Source organism: Microcaecilia unicolor, chromosome 6, assembly GCF_901765095.1.
Source record: "Microcaecilia unicolor chromosome 6, aMicUni1.1, whole genome shotgun sequence".
Classification (NCBI taxonomy): domain Eukaryota; kingdom Metazoa; phylum Chordata; class Amphibia; order Gymnophiona; family Siphonopidae; genus Microcaecilia; species Microcaecilia unicolor.
This window is the reverse complement of record NC_044036.1, coordinates 158,522,404-158,548,742: the sequence shown is the minus strand read 5'-3', so window position 1 is coordinate 158,548,742 and position 26,339 is coordinate 158,522,404. Positions and strand designations below refer to the sequence as shown.

General features: G+C 47.0%; 1 protein-coding gene across 6 annotated transcripts in view; it reads left to right on the top strand.

Annotated features, from left to right (window-relative positions):
- The window catches only part of CCDC66 (coiled-coil domain containing 66), a 99,666-nt gene that overhangs the window by 60,339 nt on the left and 12,988 nt on the right, over positions 1-26,339 (top strand). For 5 of the 6 annotated variants that reach the window (XM_030206061.1, XM_030206062.1, XM_030206060.1 and 2 more), the window contains 3 exons: positions 99-589; positions 8,509-8,546; positions 24,397-24,689. In XM_030206061.1, the coding sequence (XP_030061921.1) occupies positions 99-589; positions 8,509-8,546; positions 24,397-24,689 (822 nt within the window). The remainder of the gene's footprint in view (positions 1-98; positions 590-8,508; positions 8,547-24,396; positions 24,690-26,339) is intronic. The other variant, XM_030206063.1, reaches the window with a different exon arrangement.

Below are 26,339 nucleotides of genomic sequence, written 5' to 3'. Positions count from 1 at the left end.
TTAATATGATTCAGGATATCATATTTGGAAGAGTTGGAAATTAAAGTTGTTACTTGGCTTGTTCAGGAAAATATGTAACCCCAACATTTTAATTTTAGACGACTATGGTATAAAGAAAACCACCAGTTCTGAAGCATACATTGGGCCATGTGTAGAAGGAGAAAATATTGATCGTAGCTCTCCAGATGTCTCCATAGAATTTAAGGACCAATTGAACAATAAAAAACATAGAAAAGAAATAAAATTGCTAGCTACAGAATATATTTCAACAAATGGGAATAAAGAAAGTTTTAGTGACCCATATCACCAGTTTTCAAAAACAGAGAGCCAAGTGAAAAATGAGGAAAAACCTGGGAAACGCCCTGACTGGAACACAAATAGACCAAGCAAAAAGTATATTCCAGCATCAAACAAGTACCCTAAAGAGCTGCAAAGGCAGAGGCAAGAAAGTCAAGCCAGGAGACAAATGGAACTACTTCAGCTGGTGGAAAGAAATACTTCAAGAAACAGACAGCGTAAAAAAGACCTTTCACCTCAGAGATCTCCGACATATCATGGGGATACAAAAGAAAGACATAAACTTCCCAAGGTAATAATGTAATCTAGAATAATCTCTTCTCTGCTAATGGGTTTGTATATCATTTTCCTCTTTATTCTTGAAATTTTATCAATAGAAATCAAACAAAATAAAACATGGAAAAGAAAATAAGATGATACCTTTTTTATTGGACATAACTTAATACATTTCTTGATTAGCTTTCGAAGGTTGCCCTTCTTCGTCAGATCTGGCAACTTTCGAAAGCTAATCAAGAAATGTATTAAGTCGGCAACATAAACGTCTTTGGAATGACACAGCATCCGAATATACCGGGGACTTCAGGCTGTCTGGCAGGGCCAGTGTGCAGTTTGATACAGGAGAGCATGGGGAAGGGCGCCATTTTTTCAGGGCCTTTGTCTGATGCATGAAGCACAGCTGCCATTTTACAACTTCAGGGCCCAACAGAGCAGTCAGCTGCATCTGGAATCTTTGTTTTTACTGGAGTTCATATTGCTCTTTTACCAGGCCTATTGACTGAAGCAGAGACTGTCAGGGTTGCTGCAAGGTGCTTCAGTTTCTTGCCCCTCTGCCCCTCTGGCTTCCTAGAGATCTTGTTTAGACCTCCAGGAGTGGGCAGATTAGGCTCTCTCTACTTTTCCTTCCTTATCTAATGTGGCCTTGTTCTAGTCAGAGGAGCCATCATTGAAGGAGCCATTAGAGGAGGGAGAGCTCCCTCCAGAGGAGTGGGATGACCCAAAAGTACTGAAGTTGTTTCATAAAAAGAAGCTCAGTACTCTTATTTCTGAGGCACTGGCTGTACTTTCCACGTCTAGTTTAACTGCCCTTTCAGGGCAAGTGATTATTTGGAGAAGATCTCAAACTTGGTGAAAGAACTGGGGGAAACCAAGCCAAAGCAGTTGCTGAAGGATAAGCCAAAAGCTTCTGGTCACCTGTCTTCAGGGGGCTCTCGATCTCAATTTCGAGACAGCAGACAGTGCTGGCCTGGTCGGAAGTCCCACTCTCAGGCACACCAATTCTCCTTTTGTGCGGACAGGAAGTTCTCATGTCAGTCAGCTAGAGCCCCAATATCTCCTGAGCTTCACAATGATATGAGGATGGCCCATTCCTTTCTTCCTCCATTGGGAGGACGTGTTCAGGAATTTCAGGAGAAGTGGACCAAAATCAGGTCAGACCAGTGGGTTCTGAATATTTTTACAGATGGTTACAAGTAGGAGTTCTCCCGTCTGGTTGCTCTTCTCTTTTTGCAGTCTCTTTGTCAAAAGGGAACCAGTCAAGGTTCAGGCCACTGTAGATTCCTGGCCATTGTTCCAGTTCCCCAGACCGAACAGGGACAATGCAGATACTCTGTCTGCTTCATTGGCCCAAGGAATTAAGGCATCTTTCGTCCAGTCTCAGCTCTCAAAAGTCTAAACTGCTCCTTCGAGTGTCCTGCTTTTACATGGAAATGCAAAGAGCAGTCATAGCCTCTGTTCAAGCGGGAGAATTTCTCACCGCCCTCAGACTAAAGGAGGCATACTTGCAGGCAGCATTCTTGGTGGCTGTTGTGTCTGTATGTAGGGTTTAAGAATTTCAGGCTCTCATTGGGATACCTTTCTCCGCTTTTCAGAGGTAGGGGGTCTTCCTGTGCACAGTTCCTGCCTTTCTTCCTGAGTAAAGTGATGTGGTAGCCATGTTAGTCCACTTGTAAAGGTAATAAATAGAAATAAAACAAAATATAGAAAAGAAAATAAGATGATACCTTTTTTATTTAACTAACAATACATTTTTTTAATTAGATTTCGAAGGTAACCCTTCAGATCAGAAATCTCTCTATATAAAAAGCAACACCAACGTTCTATGAAGCCTCCAGCCGGAAGTGTGAAGGGGGCGAGATATCCGGTTTCCCTATGAGTGTCTGCCCCGCCCTCTCTGTAACACAGTCAGTGAAGGAAAACAGCAGAGCACGAAATCAAATCGCTGGCTCTGTAACAGTGAAGGACTCAGAGGGGGGAGGGACACACACACTCCCACATGCACACAAAAGAAAACATTGCTAGCCCCCGTTTCATTTGCATTAGAAATGGGGCTTTTTTACTAGTAAGCAAATAACAGTTTATAAGTGAAACATCAAAGCATTCTAATGACAGTTTCACAGGAAGGGGGTGGGGTGGGTAAGGTGAGGAAATATGGGAACTGGGTGGATGTCTCTCATCCTGGTTATTTCTGATCTGAAGAAGAAGGGCTACCTTTGAAAGCTAATCAAAAATGTATTAAGTGGTATCAGCATTTCATCTCAACCAATATGTGGAGCTTCTGTTTATTTATTTATTTGTTACATTTGTATCCCACATTTTCCCACCTATTTGCAGGCTCAATGTGAACAAATACATAGTGTGCACAAGTACAAGGTGTGATTGTGGTAGAATATGGTTCATATACGTTAGCTATATTGGCAAACATTCGGTAGGAGGAGGGAGGTTGAGGTGAGTCCGTTAAGTTCTTGGTGTTGTTGTGTAGCAGGTTCTCTGGTTCTTATGTTGGGTTGGTGGGGTATGCCTTTTGGAACAGGTTCGTTTTTAGTTTTTTTCCGGAACTTTAGGTAGTCTTATGTTGTTTTTACTGTTTTTGGAAGTGTGTTCCATAGTTGTGCGCTTAAATAGGAGAAGCTGGATTCATATATTGTTTTGTACATAAGTAATGCCACACTGGGAAAAGACCAAGGGTCCATCGAGCCCAGCATCCTGTCCACGACAGCGGCCAGTCCAGGCCAAGGGCACCTGGCAAGCTTCCCAAACGTACAAACATTCTATACATGTTGTTCCTGGAATTGTGGATTTTTCCCAAGCCCATTTAGTAGTGGTTTATGGACTTGTCCTTTAGGAAACCGTCTAACCCCTTTTTAAACTCTGTCAAGCTAACCGCTTTCACCACGTTCTCAGGCAACGAATTCCAGAGTTTAATTATGCATTGGGTGAAGAAACATTTTCTCCGATTTGTTTTAAATTTACTACACTGTAGTTTCATCGCATGCCCCCTAGTCCTAGTATTTTTGGAAAGCTTGAACAGACGCTTCACATCCACCTGTTCCACTCCACTCATTATTTTATATACCTCTATCATGTCTCCCCTCAGCCGTCTCTTCTCCAAGCTGAAAAGCCCTAGCCTCCTTAGGCTGCCTTCATAGGGAAGTCGTCCCATCCCCACTATCATTTTAGTCGCTCTTCGCTGCACCTTTTCCAATTCTGCTATATCTTTCTTGAGATGCGGCGACCAGAATTGAACACAATACTCAAGTTGCGGTCGAACCATGGAGCGATATAACGGCATTATGACATCCTCACACCTGTTTTCCATACCTTTCCTAATAATAACCAACATTCTATTCACTTTCCTAGCCGCAGCAGCACACTGAGCAGAAGGTTTCAGTGTATTATCGACGTCGACACCCAGATCCCTTTCTTGGTCCGTAACTCCTAACGTGGAACCTTGCATGACGTAGCTATAATTCGGGTTCTTTTTTCCCATATGCATCACCTTGCACCAGCAAATTTAATTACCTCGCTTTGAGTCCTTTGTTGTTTGGGTAGTGAAGATTAAGATAGGTTCGAGCTGATCTTGTTGTGTTTCTGGTTGGCAGGTCTATGAGGTCTTTCATGTATCCTGGGGCTTCACCGTAGATAATTTTATGGACCATAGAGCAGATTTTGAAGGCAATATGTTCTTTGATCGGGAGCCAGTGGAGTTTTTGTCGGAGGGGTTTGGCACTTTCAAAGCGCGATTTTCAAAATATAAGCCTGGCTGCTGTGTTTTGAGCGGTCTGGAGTTTCTTTATGATTTGTTCTTTACAGCCCGCATAGATTCCGTTGCAGTAGTCTGCATGTTTCAGTACCATTGATTGTATCAAGTTGCGAAACGTTTCCCTCGGGAAGAATGGTTTCACTTGCTTGAGTTTCCACATTGAGTGGAACATTTTCTTTATGGTGGATTTCGCTTGATTCTCTAGTGAGAGGTTCCGGTCGATTGTTACTCCGAGAATTTTCAGACTGTCTGCGATAGGAAGGGTGTGGCCTGACAGGTTTATATTTGTGGGTTTATATATGTTATATTGGGATGAGATTGTGAGACAATGAGGCATATTTTCAAAGCACTGAGCCTTCCAAAGTTCCATAGAAACCTATGGAACTTTGGAAGGCCAAGTGCTTTGAAAATATGCCTCAGTGTGTTTTTTCTGTATTGAGTTTTAGTTGGAATGCGTTTGCCCATGAGTCCATGATGTTTAGACTGAGCTTGATTTTATTGGTGATTTCTGTCAGGTTGTGTTTGTAGGGGATATATATTGTGACGTCATCTGCATATATGAATGGGTTGAGGCCTTGGCTGGCTAAGGACTTGGCTAGTGGGGTCATCATGAGGTTGAAAAGGATCGGTGATAGTGGTGATCCTTGTGGTACTCCGCAGTCTGGTTGGCAAGGTGATGATAATATGTTTGTGCTATCTTTCACTTGATAGGTTCTAGTGGTTAGGAAGCCCTTTTCATTTGAGTATGTTTTCGCTGATTCCGAAGTAGTCAAGGAGTCTTAGTAGTATGTTATGATTGACCATGTCGAATACGCTGGACATATCAAATTGTAGTAAAAGTATGCTTTTACCTATTGCTATTTCCTGCTTGAATTTGGTTAAGAGGGTTAGTAGTACTGTTTCGGTGCTGTGTAAAGGGCGGAATCCTGATTGTGATTCGTGTAGTACTGTGAATTTGTCTAAGTATTCATTAATTTGTTTGGTTACCAAGCCTTCCATTAGTTTGACTACCAATGGGATGGATGCTACTGGATGATAATTGGTGATGTCATTTGTTTTTTTTTCTTGGCGTCTTTTGGTATTGGGGTGAGTAAGATGTTGCCATTTTCTTTAGGGAAGGTTCCTTGTTGAAGCATGAAGTTTAAATGGGATGTGAGGTCTGTTGTTTCGCAGAGAGGACAAAGAGGTTCGGTGTTCTTCCTTGAAGCTTCTTGATGTGTGTAGATTCGATATCTGGAATTCACAAATGAGTTTTGCAAATTGGACAGACTATTTGTTCTTTTGTAGTAAACAGAGGCTTGGCCTTATGGTTTCCAAGCCCACAGTGGCTAGATGGCTGATGGAGACTATCGCGTAAGCTTATTTGCTTGTGGGGAAGCAGCTCCTCAGGCCTTGCAGGCTCATTCTATGAGGCATACAGCGACATCCTGGGTGGAGACTACATTACTGACTTTGTCGAATATTAGCAAGGCGGCAACGTGGTCGACTCTGCATACCTTTGCTAAGCACTACAGATTGAACATTGTGGCACGCTTGGAAGCCAGTTTTGGGGCTTCGTTCCTCAGGGTGGTGACGCCAGGATCCCACCCACTCTAGGGATTGCTTTTATACATCCCACAGGTTCTGGAATAGGCCTATTCCAGAGGCCCGCTTCAGGTTTCTGAGAAGTTTAGTTGGTGTGAAGTTATGGGTCAAATAACTACTGTTACCTTGCATGGTGCTTCCTGTGTATCTCTTGTTTTCTACAAGTTGTCCAGAGATGAAAGAGGTCCACACGTTTGCGCGCCTGGTTAGTGTTAAGTTAGCAAGTTGTTTAAGGTTGTTGTGTTCATTTTGAGTTTCTCCTTGCTGCTTGTCTATGTAAATACTGAAGAGCTGATCTTCAGGACTTGTTGTCAGCTGCAAAGTTCACTATCTCCCTGAAACCTCCCATTGTTGTTTCTGATTTCATATGAGCCTCTGCAGAAGAATTTCCCAACTCTAGTCGTAATGCTTGATTTTTCCATTTTGGGCAAAGTATATATAGGAAGATACAGGGCCTAGGACTCTCAAATTAATACGCACCAGAGTTTAAGGTTTAATTCTTTTTTATATATATACTGCCAGATGAGGCCTTCAGTATAGAGGTTCACCAAATCGCAGCACTAGCATTTCTTCCTCCTAATGAAATTCAACTGGCATGGCTTGAATTGATGGGATCCCTTCCTGATGAAATAGCCAATCTTGCCCAGTGTTTTGATGACAATTATGTTCGTGGATGGGTTTGCAGGACTCTTCACGACCAGCAAATCAGATCACCTCCGTTGTTTCCACCATCTCTGTGGTCAGTCAATGCTCGTGTTGACCTGGGTATGCAAATAACACAGAACATAATGGAATCATGGCAAAGAAGACTGGAAGAGCACATATTGGAGTTTATAAATTGATCGCCAAATTGCAGAAAGAACAGAAAAATGTTGATGGTCAGGTGAAAAGCATAATAACGAGGTAAGCAACAAATGAAACAGAAAAATGATGATAGAAACAGTGAAGATCATAGTATGCCCAATTTTGCACAGTGAGCTTCCTGCAATATTCTGGATTTTCTATGTGGCATTGCCCACAACCTGTGCTTTTAGAACAACATTGATAAACTTTTGTGGTTTTTAATTTTCTCATATTAACTATCTTCACTCATATACGTTTATAAAATTAACTTCTTTCATAAAGTTTGTGTGGTAATCTTTAATTTCTGTATTTTTCTGTAGTTTTTTCTTACAAAATTACACTGATTTTTGCATCAGTATCCTGTCTCCTCTTTAGATCAATTAAGCCATTAGACCAATTGTATCATTAGACCAATAGTCTTTTAGACCACCTGACCCATTAGCCGTTGTATATTTTAGATTAATTGTCTATTAGACAAATTGTCATTAGACCAATTGTCAGGGACCCAAAGTTTCTGCATCTGGTGGGAGATGTAAGATAAAGGAACCCCCTCCAAAAATGCCACAATACATTTCAATGTGAGAAGTAGCTTCAGCAGCTGTAGCATACATACACTGATTCACTGTAACACTGTGATTAAGGGATTGCATCTTTCTAATTGCCTTTCTCTCCCATCTCCTCTCCTAATCATAGACACACACATGCAAGCAAGCATACACACATAGATATGTACACAAACACACACACCTGCAAATTCCCCTTTCCAGCACACACACATGCATTTGCAAGCAGAGGGGTTGCAAAGAATTCCATGAGCCATGTTCTGCATGCTTTCCCCACTTGTCTTAGCCAAGTAACGATTGCATAGTGAATATAGTTCTTGGCATATTACCTTGGTGCCAGTATGCTGCCATGTGAAAGGCTTAAGTATAGTTCTTAGGTTAGGTAAGTCCTAACCTAAAAACTATACTTAGGCCAGGCCAGCTGGGCCTGTGGATGCTGTGGAGCTAGAGAGAGGGAGTCCCAGTGACCACACAGCAGTTAACATCTAGGAATTAAGAACATAAGAATAAATGAAAGCCATGCTGAATCGGACTGATGTTGATTGGAAACCAGCATCCTGTTTCCAACAGTAGCTAGTCCAGGTTACCCAGCAGATCCCAAAAAAGTAGCTCTGTTCTCATAGTAAATTCTGAGGATGAACAATGGCTCTCCCAAGTTTATCTGACTAATAATTTTGTATGGATTTTTTTTCTTCAAGAATTTATCCAGTCATCTTTTGAATCCCGTTATGTTTTTGGCCTCAACCGCATCTTCCAGCATCAGATTCCACAGATTAATTACATGCTGCGTGAAAAAGAAAATATTCTATTATTTGGACGTGGTGTTCACTATTTTATAGTTCCAAAGATATCTTTCATGTATTGCTTCTGGCCACGGATTATAACTGTAGTAATTTGTGGACGAACACGGCTACCACACCTCTCTACTTAAGAGAACATAAAATTGGGGGGGGGGGGGGGGGGTCACTGGTAATTGTGAATGAAGGTTCATGGCATCCTGGCCCAATAAAGGCTACCTCCAATTTGAACTTTAAGCCCAAAGAAGCTAGTAGAAACTGCTAGACGAAAATAATATTAATAATAATAGAAAATTAGAAATAAGTGAGCATTATAAATGTAATTTTATGTCAATTACTAGGTAAGCCTTTATGAAAAAAATGTCTTTGAAATTTCTTGTTCTAGGATGAAGAGAATTCTCAAAAATATGATTATAACAAAAGGTAGGTCTTGCCTCCTGTACAAAATAGTTTCTTTCTAGTCCATTCTGATTCTTTTTCTTGATAACCTTTTTCTGTAGTTGTACAGTTATTACTGAATCATCATCTTTCAGATATTTAACCTCCTAGATTACTTCAAAAGCTTTGTAGGAAATTCAGGTACATCATAGGTATTAAATGTTATTTGATCGGACTATATAAAATAATAAGCAGAACTGGAATGATTTTATTTTAATGACTAATAGTTCTAGGCAATACATAGTAGTACGACTATACAACAGGGATCCCCACATTAAAAGCTACATTGAAAGTTATCCTGCCTGCCCTCCCAACACTGGGGGTAAAAATGCTCACATCAAAATAGGTGTGAGGTTAGATTAAGGGATGGAAAGTACACGTGGTGCTTTTATTTTGAAAGCCCTGAATTTAATTTCCACAGAAATGTTTGTTCCTGATGTAATAGAGTCCCTGTGTACCTGCTCTCCCTGTCAGCCACATTTTCAAGGGGAAATCCCACGCAAATGTACTGGTAGCTTGTGGGTATAATATGTTTGCAAGCCCTATATTTAATTTAAAAATTGTTCTCTTAGGATAGTAATATGTGAAACATTTTTTCATGGGGCTTGTTTTACCTGCAGAAAAAGGCTTTTAAAAAATATCCCCAAAGGTTATGAATGTATAAAGTCGGTGTGGATAATGATTGCCCCAACTTCCATATCATCAAGCTGATCAATCCATAGACTGGTGGGTTGTGTCCATCTACCAGCAGGTGGAGATAGAGAGCAAACTTTTGCCTCCCTATATGTGGTCATGTGCTGCCGGAAACTCCTCAGTATGTTCTCTATCTCAGCAGGTGGTGGTCACACACAGCAGCAGCTCTGGCTAGGCCTCCAAGCCTAATCCTTAGGTTTTGTTGAGGCCTGGGGTTGAGGGCTCTTTTGAGCAAGTGCAAACCTGGTGGTGCCATGTCCCTCCTTTTCTCCCCCCTCCCGCTGGCTCCGTTTAAAAAAAAAAAAAAAAAAAATTTTAAACGTCTTTAAAGGCGTTTAATTCGACGTTTCTTTAAACGTTCATTGCAGCTACTCACTGGGACACCAGTTCGTTACAGCTTGGAGCGGCAAGCAGGTAATTTTACCTTTTTATAGCGGGCAGGGGGTTCCCCGATTCTTCTCCTCGTGGCATATGGCGTCGGAGGGCGAGGGCGCAAAGGGTCGCTCCCCGGATCGCTGGAGCGCTTCTAGAGGGGATGCGGGGGTTTTACAACCTGATTCGCCCTTGATGGGTGACAGTTTAGTGACCGATGAATGTCCCAGTCGTTCCTCCGGCGTGGCGGTTTTTTCCCGCCATAAACGCCCATCCCCCGCTCCTCGCCTCCGCCATCTTGGCTGGCCACGCGGCTCGGACGGCTTCTTCGTGGGCCGCCCTTGAGGTTGGAGACATTAATGCCATGAACGCCCTTAATTTGGGCGACGGCACAAAGCGGCTAAAGTTAAGCGCCGTTCTTCCCGCGCGGCTCCTTCGCGGAGTTTCGCGCCGGACGCCATTTTGGATGCGCAGCATGTCTCTCCCCCGCTATTGCGAGCGCCGGTTGAGAGTGCGTCTAGGGCTGTTGCCCAGGCTGCGGAAGTGCACAGTCTGGGGGGTTTCTCCCCCGAGTTTGTTTTGCTGCTGCATCAGGCTTTCCTCATGCAAAACGCTGCCCCTGCTCCCTCTTCTGATAAAGAGGTTGAGGTTCCCAGAGGTAAACGCCCTCGGGTTGATTTCCAGGCCTTGGAGGACTTTGTCTCCTCCGATGTAGATGAGGGCAGCGTGTCTGAGGTCTCCCAACGGTCCTTTGCGGATTCCTTGGAGGAGATAGATCCCCGCTCGGATGGAGCGGATGACCCCTCTGCAGCGCGGCTTTTTAGCCCAGAGGATTTGCCCAACCTGTTGTTACAGGCCATGGACACTTTGAAGATTTCCTCTCCGGAGGACGTCTCTCCCTCAGCCCCTGTTGGCTCTGCCATTATGCTGGGGACGAAGCGCCCGCCTAGATCCTTCTACGTGCATGATGCCATGCACACCTTAATTGCGGCTCAATGGGATGTCCCGGAAACGAGCCTTAAAGTGGCTAGGGCTATGTCCCGCCTCTATCCTTTGGCTGTGAGTGAACGTGAGGCCTATCTGTGGCCTTCCGTGGATTCTTTAATCACTGCGGTGACTAAGAAAACGGCGTTGCCGGTGGAAGGTGGCACGGCCCTAAAGGACGCCCAAGACAGAAGATTGGAGGCGGCCTTAAGGTCGTCCTTTGAGGCAGCTGCGTTAAATTTGCAGGCCTCAGTTTGCGGCTCCTATGTGGCCAGGGCGTGCCTGACTATGGTGCAGCGGGCTTCCCCCTCGGATCTTTCCTTGAGGGCTGATTGGCCGGCCCTGGAATCGGGCTTAGCCTATTGGCAGACTTGCTGTATGATGTCTTGAGAGCCTCAGCTAAGGGCATGGCTCAGACAGTCTCTGCGCGGCGGTGGCTTTGGCTGAAACATTGGTCGGCTGACCACGCCTCTAAATCCCGCCTGGCTAGATTGCCTTTTAAAGGCAAGCTGCTCTTTGGGGTCGAGCTGGACAAAATCGTGACCGATCTCGGCACGTCTAAGGGCAAGAAATTACCAGAGGTCAGGGCTCGGGCTAGTACTCGTCCTGGTACCTCCAGAGGACGGTTGCTGGAAGCCCGTCGGTACCGCCCCGGGCAAGTCGGGTTCCTCTGCCCCCTCTTCCTTCAAGAGGAATTTCTCCCCCAAGCAGCATTCCTTTCGCAGAGACCGCCGTCCCGGAGGTGCTCCCTCCGGTCCTCCCCCAGGGTCTCGTACCCAATGACGGGGCCTTGGTCCACGCCCCAGTGCAGATTGGAGGACGGCTGTCCTCGTTTCTGGGCGAGTGGACCACTATAACTTCAGACGCGTGGGTGCTGGAAGTCATCAGAGACGGCTACAAGCTAGAGTTCTGCCAACCCTTAAGAGACGGGTTTGTACTCTCTCCCTGCAAGTCTCCGGTCAAGCTGTGGCAGTGCAGCAGACCTTGGACAACCTGATCCGCCTGAGTGCGGTCGTTCCGGTGCCAAAAAATCAGATTGGCAAGGGACGTTACTCCATTTACTTTGTGGTTCCAAAGAAAGGAGGTTCTGTCCGGCCTATCCTCGACCTCAAAGGGGTCAATCGGGCCTGGAAAGTGAGGCACTTTCGCATGGAGACTCTCCGCTCTGTTATAGCGGCAGTGAAGGCAGGAGAGTTCTTGGCTTCCTTGGACATCAAGGAAGCGTACCTGCATATTCCCATCTGGCCTCCTCTCCAACGCTTTCTGCGTTTTACAGTCCTGAGACGACACTTCCAGTTCAGAGCCCTCCCTTTCGGGTTGGCTACTGCTCCGCGGACCTTTTCCAAAGTAATGGGGGTCATAGCGGCCTTCCTGCTAAAGGAAGGAGTACAAGTCCATCCTTATCTGGACGACTGGTTGATCCGAGCCCCCTCTTATGCAGAGTGCGGCAAAGCTATGGACCGGGTAGTTGCTCTGGTGAGCTCCCTGGGATGGATCATCAACTGGAAGAAGAGCCAGCTGCGCCCGACTCAGTCCCTGGAGTATCTGGGAGTTCGATTCGACACCCAGGTGGGCAGAGTGTTCCTGCCAGACAATCGGATTGTCAAGCTTCAGGCTCAGGTGGACTAGTTCCTAGTAGCCTCTCCTATTCGGGCTTGGGACTACGTGCAGCTGTTGGGCTCTATGACGGCCACGATGGAAGTAGTGCCCTGGGCCAGGGCTCATATGAGACCACTACAGCTATCTCTGCTGCTGCGCTGGACTCCGATGTCGGAGGATTATGCTGTGCGCCTTCCCGTGGACCCAGCAGTGCGCAAGGCGCTGAGCTGGTGGACGCAGACAGACAAGTTGTCTGCAGGATTGCCTCTGGTGACCCCGGAGTGGATTGTCGTCACGACAGACGCCTCTTTGATGGGCTGGGGAGCCCACTGCTTGGGAAGGACAGCGCAGGGGCTCTAGTCTCCTGCAGAGGCAAGTGGTCTATCAACCTCCTGGAACTCAGAGCCATTCGGTTGGTGTTATTGGAGTTCATCCCGGTACTGGTGTTGTAGCCTGTACGGGTCCTGTCGGACAATGCCACGGCTGTGGCCTATCTCAACTGCCAGGGAGGTACCAAGAGCGCCCCTCTAGCCAAGGAGGCTATGAGTCTTTGCCAGTGGGCGGAAGCGAACATGGAGCAGCTTTCAGCGGCCCACATTGCCGGAGTCATGAATGTCAAGGCGGACTTTCTCAGTCGCCATACCTTGGAGCCCGGAGAGTGGCAACTATCTGCTCAGGCGTTCTTGGACATCACGAAGCGCTGGGGCCAGCCGAGCCTAGATCTGATGGCGTCATCGGCCAATTGCCAAGTGCCGCGCTTCTTCAGCAGAGGACGGGACCCTCGATCCCTGGGAGTAGATGCTCTTCTCCAACAGTGGCCGACACAAGAGCTCCTCTATGTGTTCCCGCCCTGGCCCATGTTGGGCAGGGTGCTAGACCGGGTGGCAAAGCATCCCGGCAGGGTAATCCTGGTGGGTCCGGATTGGCCCAGACGTCCCTGGTATGCGGACTTGATCAGGCTCTCAGTCGACGATCCTCTGCGGCTGTCAGTGGAGCAGGGCCTGTTACGTCAGGGTCCCGTGGTGATGGAGGATCCCTCTCCCTTTGGTCTTACGGCCTGGCTGTTGAGCGGCAGCGTCTGAGGAAGAAGGGCTTCTCAGACAAGGTCATCGCCACTATGCTGAGAGCGAGGAAGCGCTCTACTTCTACTGCTTACGCCAGGGTTTGGCGTATCTTTGCAGCATGGTGTGAAGCAGGCTCTCTTTCTCCCTTCACTGCTCCAATTTCTTCAGTGTTGGCGTTCCTGCAAGAAGGTCTGGAGAAAGGCCTGTCGCTCAGTTCCCTTAAAGTCCAGGTAGCGGCTCTGGCTTGCTTCAGGGGCCGCCTGAAGGGTGCTTCCCTGGCTTCGCAGCCAGATGTGGTGCGCTTTCTCAAGGGAGTTAATCACCTGCGCCCTCCTCTGCACTCAGTGGTGCCTGCGTGGAATCTCAACCTGGTGCTAAGAGCATTGCAGAAGCCGCCTTTTGAACCCTTGTCGAGGGCATCTCTGAAAGACCTGACGTTGAAAGCAGTCTTTTTGGTGGCTATCACTTCAGCCAGAAGAGTTTCCGAGCTCCAGGCGCTCTCATGTCGAGAGCCTTTTCTGCAGTTCACTGAGGCAGGAGTGACTATTCGCGCAGTGCCTTCCTTCCTGCCCAAGATTGTTTCTCGCTTCCATGTGAATCAGCAGCTCTGTCTCCCTTCCTTTCGTAGGGAGGACTACCCAGAGGAGTACTCCGCTCTTGAATATCTGGATGTGAGACGAGTCATCATCAGATACTTGGAAGTGACCAATGATTTCCGGAAATCGGATCATCTGTTTGTCCTGTTTGCAGGTCCTCGTAAGGGTCTGCAGGCTGCTAAGCCTACAGTGGCAAGATGGGTCAAGGAAGCCATTGCAGCGGCTTATGTGGCCGCGGGGAAGGTGCCGCCTATCCAGCTGAAGGCTCACTCCACGAGAGCTCAGGCGGCCTCGATGGCAGAGGCCAGATCCGTCTCCTTGGTAGAGATATGCAAGGCGGCAACGGGGCTTCGGCTCATACATTCTCCAAGCATTACCGTTTGACTGTGGCTGCACGGGCGGAGGCCCGGTTTGGAGCTTCAGTGTTGAGGTCCGGGATTTCTATGTCCCGCCCTGGGTGAGTACTGCTTCGGTACATCCCACCAGTCTATGGATTGATCAGCTTGATGATATGGAAGGTAAAATTATGTATAATCATACCTGATAATTTTCTTTCCATTAATCATAGCTGATCAATCCATAGCCCCTCCCAGATATCTGTACTGTTTATATTCTGGTTGAATTTTAGGTTCAAGTTTAGCCTTCAGTTACTTCAGGAGGACTTCGTGTTCAAGTTCTTCTTTCACTTGGATTCTTCAAGAGTTGAGACGAGTTTGTGTTACAGTGAGCTGCTGCATTCCTCTCCCCTCCGTTTTACGGGGCTGGATTGAGACATAAATTCTGCCGGCACTCCCTCCCGCTTCGTGCGGCTGTAGGGCAGCTTTGTACCCCTCCCGCTTCGGCGGTGTTAGGGTCAGTCAGCTCCTCCCGCGGTTGCGGTTGCAGGATAAGCCAGATCCCCCCACATCGGCGGGTGTGGTGTCCCTCCCCCGCTCCGCGGGGATGAGCTGGACGGATTCCCCTCCCCCACTTGTGTGGGGATGAGCTGGGTTAATTCCCCTCCCCCGTTTCGGCGGTGGTGAGCTGGGCAGAGTGTCCCTTCGTGGGTGTAATTCTCTAAGTGCTGAGTCCTGCGGATGGAGCTTTGATATCGACATACTGAGGAGTTTCCGGCAGCACATGACCACATATAGGGAGGCAAAAGTTTGCTCTCTATCTCCACCTGCTGGTAGATGGACACAACCCACCAGTCTATGGATTGATCAGCTATGATTAATGGAAAGAAAATTATCAGGTATGATTATACATAATTTTACCTTTCTACCCAACCCACATATAGGCATGTTTGGGTGGAGCATGGCTGGAGTTGCAGGTACATACATAGTTTATAAAATTCGCATGTATGTTTACATCAATCTCACCCAGGTAGGTGTAAATGTGTGTGGGGGCATTTAGATGCATTTGTTGCAGGTTTTGGAGGTTGTTTTTTTGTTTGTATTTTTAATAAAAAGGCCCAAAATAGGCACCTGCTTGAACTTTTTACATAAGCAACTTGTTAGAAAAATACCCTTATAAAGGGCAATTCTATAAAATGGCATCTAAATTACAGAATTTATGCGCATGATTGGTGCCACTAACTGGCATTTACGTGTGTAAATGCTGTTCAATAAAATATGTGCCAAAATTGCTTAGTGTGGAAGTGGGAGGGGAACATACATGTGGGCAGAGAATGGGTGGGTCATGGGCATGTCTCTGAGCACTATGTGTAACATAGAATACTAAATGTTATGCCCACTTCGGGGCACACTAAGGCGCCAGCAGTTACCACTTCCATTAATTTGGCATACCTGTGGTGCCTCACTTTATTTTATTTATTTGGATTTGTTAACCGCCTTTATGAAGAGATTCCCCCAATGCCAACTTTACAATAAGTACATGAGTAATGCCACACTGGGAAAAGACCAAGGGTCCATCGAGCCCAGCATCCTGTCCCCGACAGCGGCCAATCCAGGCCAAGGGCACCTGGCAAGCTTCCCAGTACTCTATAACTGAGTCTTGGCCTCTGGATGTCGTTATAGAATTGGCACTGAGTGCACGGCATTGCAACACCTAAATCTTGGTGCTAACTTATAAAATTGCTCCATGATGTTTTGAGAAGTGCTGTATAACTCTCTTCCTCAGAGTAGTCTGGTTTTCAGGATAACCGTAATGAAAAGTGAACGTTTTGTCAGTCATATACAATAAAGTTTTGAACTTGCACATTAAGATTGTTTTGTATGAAATAAAACATCATGCCATGTGGGTCTTGCATGCCAAGCCAGTCTCGTATCACATTAGTATGTGCGTGTTAAAATCAGTGCTCACCTGTCTATAAATGAAGGAGCATCGTATGAGACCTGCCAGAAACAGCATGGCATGACACTTCCTCACACTCTTTCCTGGAAGCTCTGTAAAGGCAAAAATTTGACACCTGCTTTGAACTAGATGTTATTGTTTGTTGAAGTTAGTAGGGATGTGCAGCCCAAAAAGTTTTGTTTCATGTTGTTTCCTATGTTGCTTATGGAAACGTTAGTTTTTTTTTTTTTTTTTTTTGGGGGGGGGGGGGGGGGGCAGTCTCGTTGGTATTGCGTGTTCTTTCTGAAAGAGAGCCCACACTTTTTCGATAGTGTGTGCATGTTAACACTATCAGAATAGAGTTCACCTTTTTTTTGTATTGATTACATGTTGTTCTGAAAATGGGAGTACTCTTTATGAAAAGTATGTACTCTTTTGGGAAGAGTGTACACTGTTAAAGACACAAGAAAACCCCACAATTTTGGTTTTTACCTGTCATCGTGGGCAGAAAAATTGACACACATATGCATCCCTACAGTTTATGGCCCAGATGTTCCATACTTAACTGATTTTTTCACCTTACACTGGTTTTCTCAGGGGATTCTTTCTCTTCAAACCTATTGAACAGAAAGTGGTTCCATTCTCAGCCTCCATCCTATCAGTCGCCACTCCACTCCTCCAGAAAAACATCTTCCCTTGCACTCCTATACCCACTGCTCTGGAAATGGGTCTTACTAGTGACTTCGGTGGTATCAGATGCCATAGTGGTGCTTGTAATTGATTCCAGAAGCACCAATTTAGCAAGACTGGAAGGGCGTATTCTTTATATGCCGTGGTTCACTCCACTTCTCCCAAAGTAACCTCTCACATACACTCCTAATATGTAGGTGCCTGCACTTATGCTAGTTATGGAGGTGGCATAAGAGTGGGTTGCCTAAATGCAGAAGGGATGCACATAACTTATAATGTTTGGTGGGAACTCCACCTGTGTCTTGCCCATCCCCTCCCCCCCCCCCCCCACTCACCAATTGCAAAACCCCTCTATGTAAGCTCAGTGGGCATTTGAAGGATAGCACTTAGGCAGAATATTGGTATATCTGTCTCATCCCATGATGGTTGAACTAGATTGGCTGCACAGTATTGAAACACTTCTAACCCTTTTCCCTTCCTTTCTTCCTATTCTATCTACATTGTAGTTCTACTGTTCTTCTCTTTTAGTCATATCTTGTCATTGTCTAATGTTGTTGTTTAATTTCTATGTACTTTTAGTATATAAGCAGCCCAGACATCTATTTGATGAGGGAGATAGAAAATTTGTGATAAACTTGAAATGACACATATATGTCATTCTAAACATTTATGCGCATAGAGCTAGATACAGTAAATGGCACTCAAAGATGAGCGCCCATTAAAGAATAGCACTGAGTGCTGATTTTGGCGCCCAACACTGCGCCCAAATTTTGGGAACACCCCTGACCTACCCATGCACCTCCCATGGCCATACCCACTTTTGGGTTGCACATTGTTTCAGAATAGCGCACAGCAAGATGTGTGTGCAAATTCAAATTGGTACCAATTAGCACCCAGTTATTGGCATGAATTGGCTTGTTAGCCAGTTTAATTGGGCAGACATCTTGGATCAGTGCCCAATTATGGTTGTCATATATAGAATCCAGGGTGCAACTAAATGTGACCGCCTAGTTTATAGAACTGCCCTACGTATGCTTTAGCCTAGGGGGGTAGGCTTTGCCAGGTTGCCTTGATCTGATGCCTTCTCCTAACTGAAGCAAATGCTCTTCTGCTTCCATATCATCAAGCTGATCAATCCATAGACTGGTGGGTTGTGTCCATCTACCAGCAGGTGGAGATAGAGAGCAAACTTTTGCCTCCCTATATGTGGTCATGTGCTGCCGGAAACTCCCCAGTATGTTCTCTATCTCAGCAGGTGGTGGTCACACACAGCAGCAGCTCTGGCTAGGCCTCCAAGCCTAATTTTTAGGTTTTGTTGAGTGCCTGGGGTTGAGGGCTCTTTTGAGCAAGTGCAAACCTGGTGGTGCCAGGTCCCTCCTTTTCTCCCCCCTCCCGCTGGCTCCGTTTAAAAAAAAAAAAAAAAAAAAAAAAAATTTTTAAACGTCTTTAAAGGCGTTTAATTCGACGTTTCTTTAAACGTTCATTGCAGCTACTCACTGGGACACCAGTTCGTTACAGCTCGGAGCGGCAAGCAGGTAATTTTACCTTTTTATAGCGGGCAGGGGGTTCCCCGATTCTTCTCCTCGTGGCAATGGCGTCGGAGGGCGAGGGCGCAAAGGGTCGCTCCCCGGATCGCTGGAGCGCTTCTAGAGGGGATGCGGGGGTTTTACAACCTGATTCGCCCTTGATGGGTGATAGTTTAGTGACCGATGAATGTCCCGGTCGTTCCTCCGGCGTGGCGGTTTTTTTTCCCGCCATAAACGCCCATCCCCCCTCCTCGCCTCCGCCATCTTGGCCGGCCACGCGGCTCGGACGGCTTCTTCGGGGCCGCCCTTGAGGTTGGAGACATTAATGCCATGAACGCCCTTAATTTGGGCGACGGCACAAAAGCGGCTAAAGTTAAGCGCCGTTCTTCCCGCGCGGCTCCTTCACGGAGTTTCGCGCCGGACGCCATTTTGGATGCGCAGCATGTCTCTCCCCCGCTATTGCGAGCGCCGGTTGAGAGTGCGTCTAGGGCTGTTGCCCAGGCTGCGGAAGTGCACAGTCTGGGGGGTTTCTCCCCCGAGTTTGTTTTGCTGCTGCATCAGGCTTTCCTCATGCAAACGCTGCCCCTGCTCCCTCTTCTGATAAAGAGGTTGAGGTTCCCAGAGGTAAACGCCCTCGGGTTGATTTCCAGGCCTTGGAGGACTTTTGTCTCCTCCGATGTAGATGAGGGCAGCGTGTCTGAGGTCTCCCAACGATCCTTTGCGGATTCCTTGGAGGAGATAGATCCCCGCTCGGATGGAGCGGATGACCCCTCTGCAGCGCGGCTTTTTAGCCCAGAGGATTTGCCCAACCTGTTGTTACAGGCCATGGACACTTTGAAGATTTCCTCTCCGGAGGACGTCTCTCCCTCAGCCCCTGTTGGCTCTGCCATTATGCTGGGGACGAAGCGCCCGCCTAGAACCTTCCACGTGCATGATGCCATGCACACCTTAATTGTGGCTCAATGGGATGTCCCGGAAACGAGCCTTAAAGTGGCTAGGGCTATGTCCCGCCTCTATCCTTTGGCTGTGAGTGAACGTGAGGCCTATCTGTGGCCTACCGTGGATTCTTTAATCACTGCGGTGACTAAGAAAACGGCGTTGCCGGTGGAAGGTGGCACGGCCCTAAAGGACGCCCAAGACAGAAGATTGGAGGCGGCCTTAAGGTCGTCCTTTGAGGCAGCTGCTTTAAGTTTGCAGGCCTCAGTTTGCGGCTCCTATGTGGCCAGGGCGTGCCGGACTATGGTGCAGCGGGCTTCCCCCTCGGATCATTCCTTGAGGGCTGATTGGCCGGCCCTGGAATCGGGCTTAGCCTATTTGGCAGACTTGCTGTATGATGTCTGGAGAGCCTCAGCTAAAGGCATGGCTCAGACAGTCTCTGCGCGGCGGTGGCTTTGGCTGAAACATTGGTCTGCTGACCACGCCTCTAAATCCCGCCTGGCTAGATTGCCTTTTAAAGGCAAGCTGCTCTTTGGGGTCGAGCTGGACAAAATCATGACCGATCTCGGCACGTCTAAGGGCAAGAAATTACCAGAGGTCAGGGCTCGGGTTAGTACTCGTCCCGATACCTCCAGAGGACGATTGCAGGAAGCCCATCGGTACCGCCCGGGCAAGTCGGGTTCCTCTGCCCCCTCTTCCTTCAAGAGGAATTTCTCCCCCAAGCAGCATTCCTTTCGCAGAGACCGCCATCCCGGAGGTGCTCCCTCCGGTCCTCCCCCAGGGTCTCGTACCCAATGACGGGGCCTTGGTCCACGCCCCAGTGCAGATTGGAGGACGGCTGTCCTCGTTTCTGGGCGAGTGGACCACTATAACTTCAGACGCGTGGGTGCTGGAAGTCATCAGAGGCGGCTACAAGCTAGAGTTCTGCCAACCCTTAAGAGACGGGTTTGTACTCTCTCCCTGCAAGTCTCCGGTCAAGCTGTGGTAGTGCAGCAGACCTTGGACAACCTGATCCGCCTGGGTGCGGTCGTTCCGGTGCCAAAAAATCAGATTGGCAAGGGACGTTACTCCATTTACTTTGTGGTTCCAAAGAAAGGAGGTTCTGTCCGGCCTATCCTCGACCTCAAAGGGGTCAATCGGGCCTGGAAAGTGAGGCACTTTCGCATGGAGACTCTCCGCTCTGTTATAGCGGCAGTGAAGGCAGGAGAGTTCTTGGCTTCCTTGGACATCAAGGAAGCGTACCTGCATATTCCCATCTGGCCTCCTCTCCAACGCTTTCTGCGTTTTACAGTCCTGAGACGACACTTCCAGTTCAGAGCCCTCCCTTTCGGGTTGGCTACTGCTCCGCGGACCTTTTCCAAAGTAATGGGGGTCATAGCGGCCTTCCTGCTAAAGGAAGGAGTACAAGTCCATCCTTATCTGGACGACTGGTTGATCCGAGCCCCCTCTTATGCAGAGTGCGGCAAAGCTATGGACCGGGTAGTTGCTCTTTTGAGCTCCCTGGGATGGATCATCAACTGGAAGAAGAGCCAGCTGCGCCCGACTCAGTCCCTGGTGTATCTGGGAGTTCGATTCGACACCCAAGTGGGCAGAGTGTTCCTGCCAGACAATCAGATTGTCAAGCTTCAGGCTCAGGTGGACTAGTTCCTAGTAGCCTCTCCTATTCGGGCTTGGGACTACGTGCAGCTGTTTGGCTCTATGACGGCCACGATGGAAGTAGTGCCCTGGGCCAGGGCTCATATGAGACCACTACAGCTATCTCTGCTGCTGCGCTGGACTCCGATGTCGGAGGATTATGCTGTGCGCCTTCCCGTGGACCCAGCAGTGCGCAAGGCGCTGAGCTGGTGGACGCAGACAGACAAGTTGTCTGCAGGATTGTCTCTGGTGACCCCGGAGTGGATTGTCGTCACGACAGACGCCTCTTTGATGGGCTGGGGAGCCCACTGCTTGGGAAGGACAGCGCAGGGGCTCTAGTCTCCTGCAGAGGCAAGTGGTCTATCAACCTCCTGGAACTCAGAGCCATTCGGTTGGTGTTATTGGAGTTCATCCCGGTACTGGTGTTGAAGCCTGTACGGGTCCTGTCGGACAATGCCACGGCTGTGGCCTATATCAACCGCCAGGGAGGTACCAAGAGCGCCCCTCTAGCCAGGAGGCTATGAGTCTTTGCCAGTGGGCGGAAGCGAACCTGGAGCAGCTTTCAGCGGCCCACATTGCCGGAGTCATGAATGTCAAGGCGGACTTTCTCAGTCGCCATACCTTGGAGCCCGGAGAGTGGCAACTATCTGCTCAGGCGTTCTTGGACATCACGAAGCGCTGGGGCCAGCCGAGCCTAGATCTGATGGCGTCATCGGCCAATGGCCAAGTGCCGCGCTTTTTCAGCAGAGGACGGGACCCTCGATCCCTGGGAGTAGATGCTCTTCTCCAACAGTGGCCGACACAAGAGCTCCTCTATGTGTTCCCGCCCTGGCCCATGTTGGGCAGGGTGCTAGACCGGGTGGCAAAGCATCCCGGCAGGGTAATCCTGGTGGGTCCGGATTGGCCCAGACGTCCCTGGTATGCGGACTTGTTCAGGCTCTCAGTCGACGATCCTCTGCGGCTGTCAGTGGAGCAGGGCCTGTTACATCAGGGTCCCGTGGTGATGGAGGATCCCTCTCCCTTTGGTCTTACGGCCTGGCTATTGAGCGGCAGCGTCTGAGGAAGAAGGGCTTCTCAGACAAGGTCATCGCCACTATGCTGAGAGCGAGGAAGCGCTCTACTTCTACTGCTTACGCCAGGGTCTGGCGTATCTTTGCAGCATGGTGTGAAGCAGGCTCACTTTCTCCATTCACTGCTCCAATTTCTTCAGTGTTGGTGTTCCTGCAAGAAGGTCTGGAGAAAGGCCTGTCGCTCAGTTCCCTTAAAGTCCAGGTAGCGGCTCTGGCTTGCTTCAGGGGCCGCCTGAAGGGTGCTTCCCTGGCTTCGCAGCCAGATGTGGTGCGCTTTCTCAAGGGAGTTAATCACCTGCGCCCTCCTCTGCACTCAGTGGTGCCTGCGTGGAATCTCAACCTGGTGCTAAGAGCATTGCAGAAGCCGCCTTTTGAACCCTTGTCGAGGGCATCTCTGAAAGACCTGACGTTGAAAGCAGTCTTTTTGGTGGCTATCACTTCAGCCAGAAGAGTTTCCGAGCTCCAGGCGCTCTCATGTCGAGAGCCTTTTCTGCAGTTCACTGAGGCAGGAGTGACTATGCGCACAGTGCCTGCCTTCCTGCCCAAGATTGGTTCTCGCTTCCATGTGAATCAGCAGCTCTGTCTCCCTTCCTTTCGTAGGGAGGACTAATCAGAGGAGTACTCCGCTCTTGAATATCTGGATGTGAGACGAGTCATCATCAGATACTTGGAAGTGACCAATGATTTCCGGAAATCGGATCATCTGTTTGTCCTGTTTGCAGGTCCTCGTAAGGGTCTGCAGGCTGCTAAGCCTACAGTGGCAAGATGGGTCAAGGAAGCCATTGCAGCGGCTTATGTGGCCGCGGGGAAGGTGCCGCCTATCCAGCTGAAGGCTCACTCCACGAGAGCTCAGGCGGCCTCGATGGCAGAGGCCGGATCCGTCTCCCTGGAAGAGATATGCAAGGCGGCAACGTGGGCTTCGGCTCATACATTCTCCAAGCATTACCGTTTGACTGTGGCTGCACGGGCGGAGGCCCGGTTTGGAGCTTCAGTGTTGAGGTCAGGGATTTCTATGTCCCGCCCTGGGTGAGTACTGCTTCGGTACATCCCACCAGTCTATGGATTGATCAGCTTGATGATATGGAAGGTAAAATTATGTATAATCATACCTGATAATTTTCTTTCCATTAATCATAGCTGATCAATCCATAGCCCCTCCCAGATATCTGTACTGTTTATATTCTGGTTGAATTTTAGGTTCAAGTTTAGCCTTCAGTTACTTCAGGAGGACTTTGTGTTCAAGTTCTTCTTTCACTTGGATTCTTCAAGAGTTGAGACGAGTTTGTGTTACAGTGAGCTGCTGCATTCCTCTCCCCTCCGTTTTACGGGGCTGGATTGAGACATAAATTCTGCCGGCACTCCCTCCCGCTTCGTGCGGCTGTAGGGCAGCTTTGTACCCCTCCCGCTTCGGCGGTGTTAGGGTCAGTCAGCTCCTCCCGCGGTTGCGGTTGCAGGATAAGCCAGATCCCCCCGCATCGGCGGGTGTGGTGTCCCTCCCCCGCTCCGCGGGGATGAGCTGGACGGATTCCCCTCCCCCACTTGTGTGGGGATGAGCTGGGTTAATTCCCCTCCCCCGTTTCGGCGGTGGTGAGCTGGGCAGAGTGTCCCTTCGTGGGTGTAATTCTCTAAGTGCTGAGTCCTGCGGATGGAGCTTTGATATCGACATACTGAGGAGTTTCCGGCAGCACATGACCACATATAGGGAGGCAAAAGTTTGCTCTCTATCTCCACCTGCTGGTAGATGGACACAACCCACCAGTCTATGGATTGATCAGCTATGATTAATGGAAAGAAAATTATCAGGTATGATTATACATAATTTTACCTTCCTGCTAGGTCCCACAATGTATGTACTGTGGAACCTTATGTGCCTGCTGCATATACAGATAAAAAAAAAAGGAAATGCATACATCATTGGAGTTGAAGGATTCCACAGAATACACACTGTAAAAAAAATACCGAAAAATACATAAAACAATTATACTTTCCACATTCAACCTTCTCAAGTGATTAGTTGTCATTTTGTTAATAAAAAGAATGATAGACCATTATAATCCAAAGTTTCCTGATGGTGTCATCTTTAAATGTTAAAAGTATGGTAATCCTGATACGTAACTAAACTGTGTGGAAAATATTGGCAATATTGTATAGCTTCTGCCTATAGATAGACTCTGTGTTTTAATATATGAACCCTAAAATCAAGATTCTAAAAGTTTTGATGTTTGCAAGCCAACTGCCTATACTGTGCAGCTTTAAGAAGTAGGATTTCAGGTGAGGATTCCATTAGGGCATATCTTTTTGAGGATGTTGCATTGTATTATGAGAACTAATTTATACAGTTAACATATTTTTGAACATGATACAGTGGGCTTATTAACAGAAATTATTCTGTACAGATCTGAATCACCACTTGTTCCTGCAGTAAAAAACAGAATGCATCATATGCAACAGAGGCAAATGAATATATCCGATCTTCCCAGTTGCAATGGTAATAGCAATAGAGAGAAAAACATCTACTTGGATAAACAACAAAGTGAACTGTCTCCTGAAAATAGTGAACTGGAAACGGAAAGACCACCTTCTTCTCAATTTGTTCCTTATGTGCGAACAAAAGAAATATACTACCTTGATCCAGATGCACCAATGTCAAGACCATCAACGCATGACCCGCAACACAGGCATTTAAACGGTATTGAAAAAGAATGTCCTAACAAATAAAAGGCTTCTTTTACTAAGCTACACTAGCGATTCCTGTGCAGCAAATGAGAGGAAGCCTGTAGGAATTGAATGGGCTTCCTCTCATTTGCTGCACCAGGAATCACTAGCATGACTTAGTAAAAGAAGCCCGAAATGAGCAATAGGTGTACAGGATGAAAAAAGTAACCCCCTACAGTTTTTTGCTGTTTACTCAGCAAGTGCCTGAAATTGCAGCATGAAAGTTTACAACTTTATTTGTGTTACTATCTACTTTTATGTGCTGAGTGGAATGAGATTATCTCTAAACATGGCGAAGTTACAGACTTTAGCGTGACCACCCAGCAATTTCTGTGCATTTACTGTTTACACTGTAAAACTCACAGCATTGTAACTCTGTTGAGTATATAAACAATTTTTGTCATTGAGAGTGCATCTTGCTGTTGACTGTTTAAAAATTAAAATACCATGGTTTTTTTTGTACTAGTTGACATTGAAGCAAAATTATACAATTAATGGTTTGAGAATTGACGTTTTACTTATTTGCACTGTAAAACTACATTATTTGGGAGAAAAACAGGGGTACCAGCTTACTGTTAATGACATCACAGTGACATAGACTTTTGGCTGGGGAGCAATGTTGGAGGCCTATCTGAAGCTCTACCCAAAGCCACAAAAAATTACCAAACTCAAGGAAGATCTACAGATGATCTGGGACAGCCTGTCACAGGGACCAATCAACAAGGCTCTTAAGAACTTTCCAAAGCAACTTAAGGCCTGTGTTAAAGCTGGGTGTACACATTGAGCATTCAGTGACTGTGAAATTCTGACACATTAATTGTATTGTTTCAATGACTTTATTTTACTGTGTTTTAGATTGATCATTTTTAACGGAAAAAAAAATTGTGAGATAGTAATACTAAAATGCTAATAACATCAACATAGCTTAAGATAGTTAAATGTTGTTTAATAGTAATACATAAGTATGTAACATTTCTTGTTGAAATTCGGAGCGGTTGCTGAGAAAACATCAAAAAATTCTAGGGGGTTACTTTTTTCTTTTTGCCTCATCCTATATAGAGATACATTAGCCTTTTGATCTGATTCTTACTTTGCTTTTATATTTTTACTCTCTGCACTTCTGTTCAATCTCCGCAGCACAATATCTATAAAATCCATCTTTCATATTCAGTGTCTTTTCCTGCATATTGTGTTCTTCCTTTGCCTTGATTACTGCATACTGCGTTGAGTTCCCCTGATAGTGCTCCAGATTCTACACACCAACTTACTCTTTCCCCATGCTATTTTTCTATTATGCACCTTTTGCTGGTTTTCAGTGACATTTTCTCCTATGTTTAAGTTCCTGGTGTTCACAGGTAAATTATGCATGGTCTGAATTTTCACTTTCTGCTCTTGCCCACCACAGTAGTATAGTATATTTCCTGCATGAAGCAGCCTCTTTCTTTTGTGGTTTTCCAACACACACCCATCTCATATTCAGGATGCTTTCTTTTTAACTCTTTCTGGTCCAAGCTGAAAAATCACTTCTTGAAACTTACTTCTTGTAATCCCTGATACCTCAGTTTTTCACTTTGATACCTCAATTAGGGAGAAATACTTAAATCTCTACCATGTAACTTGTAGG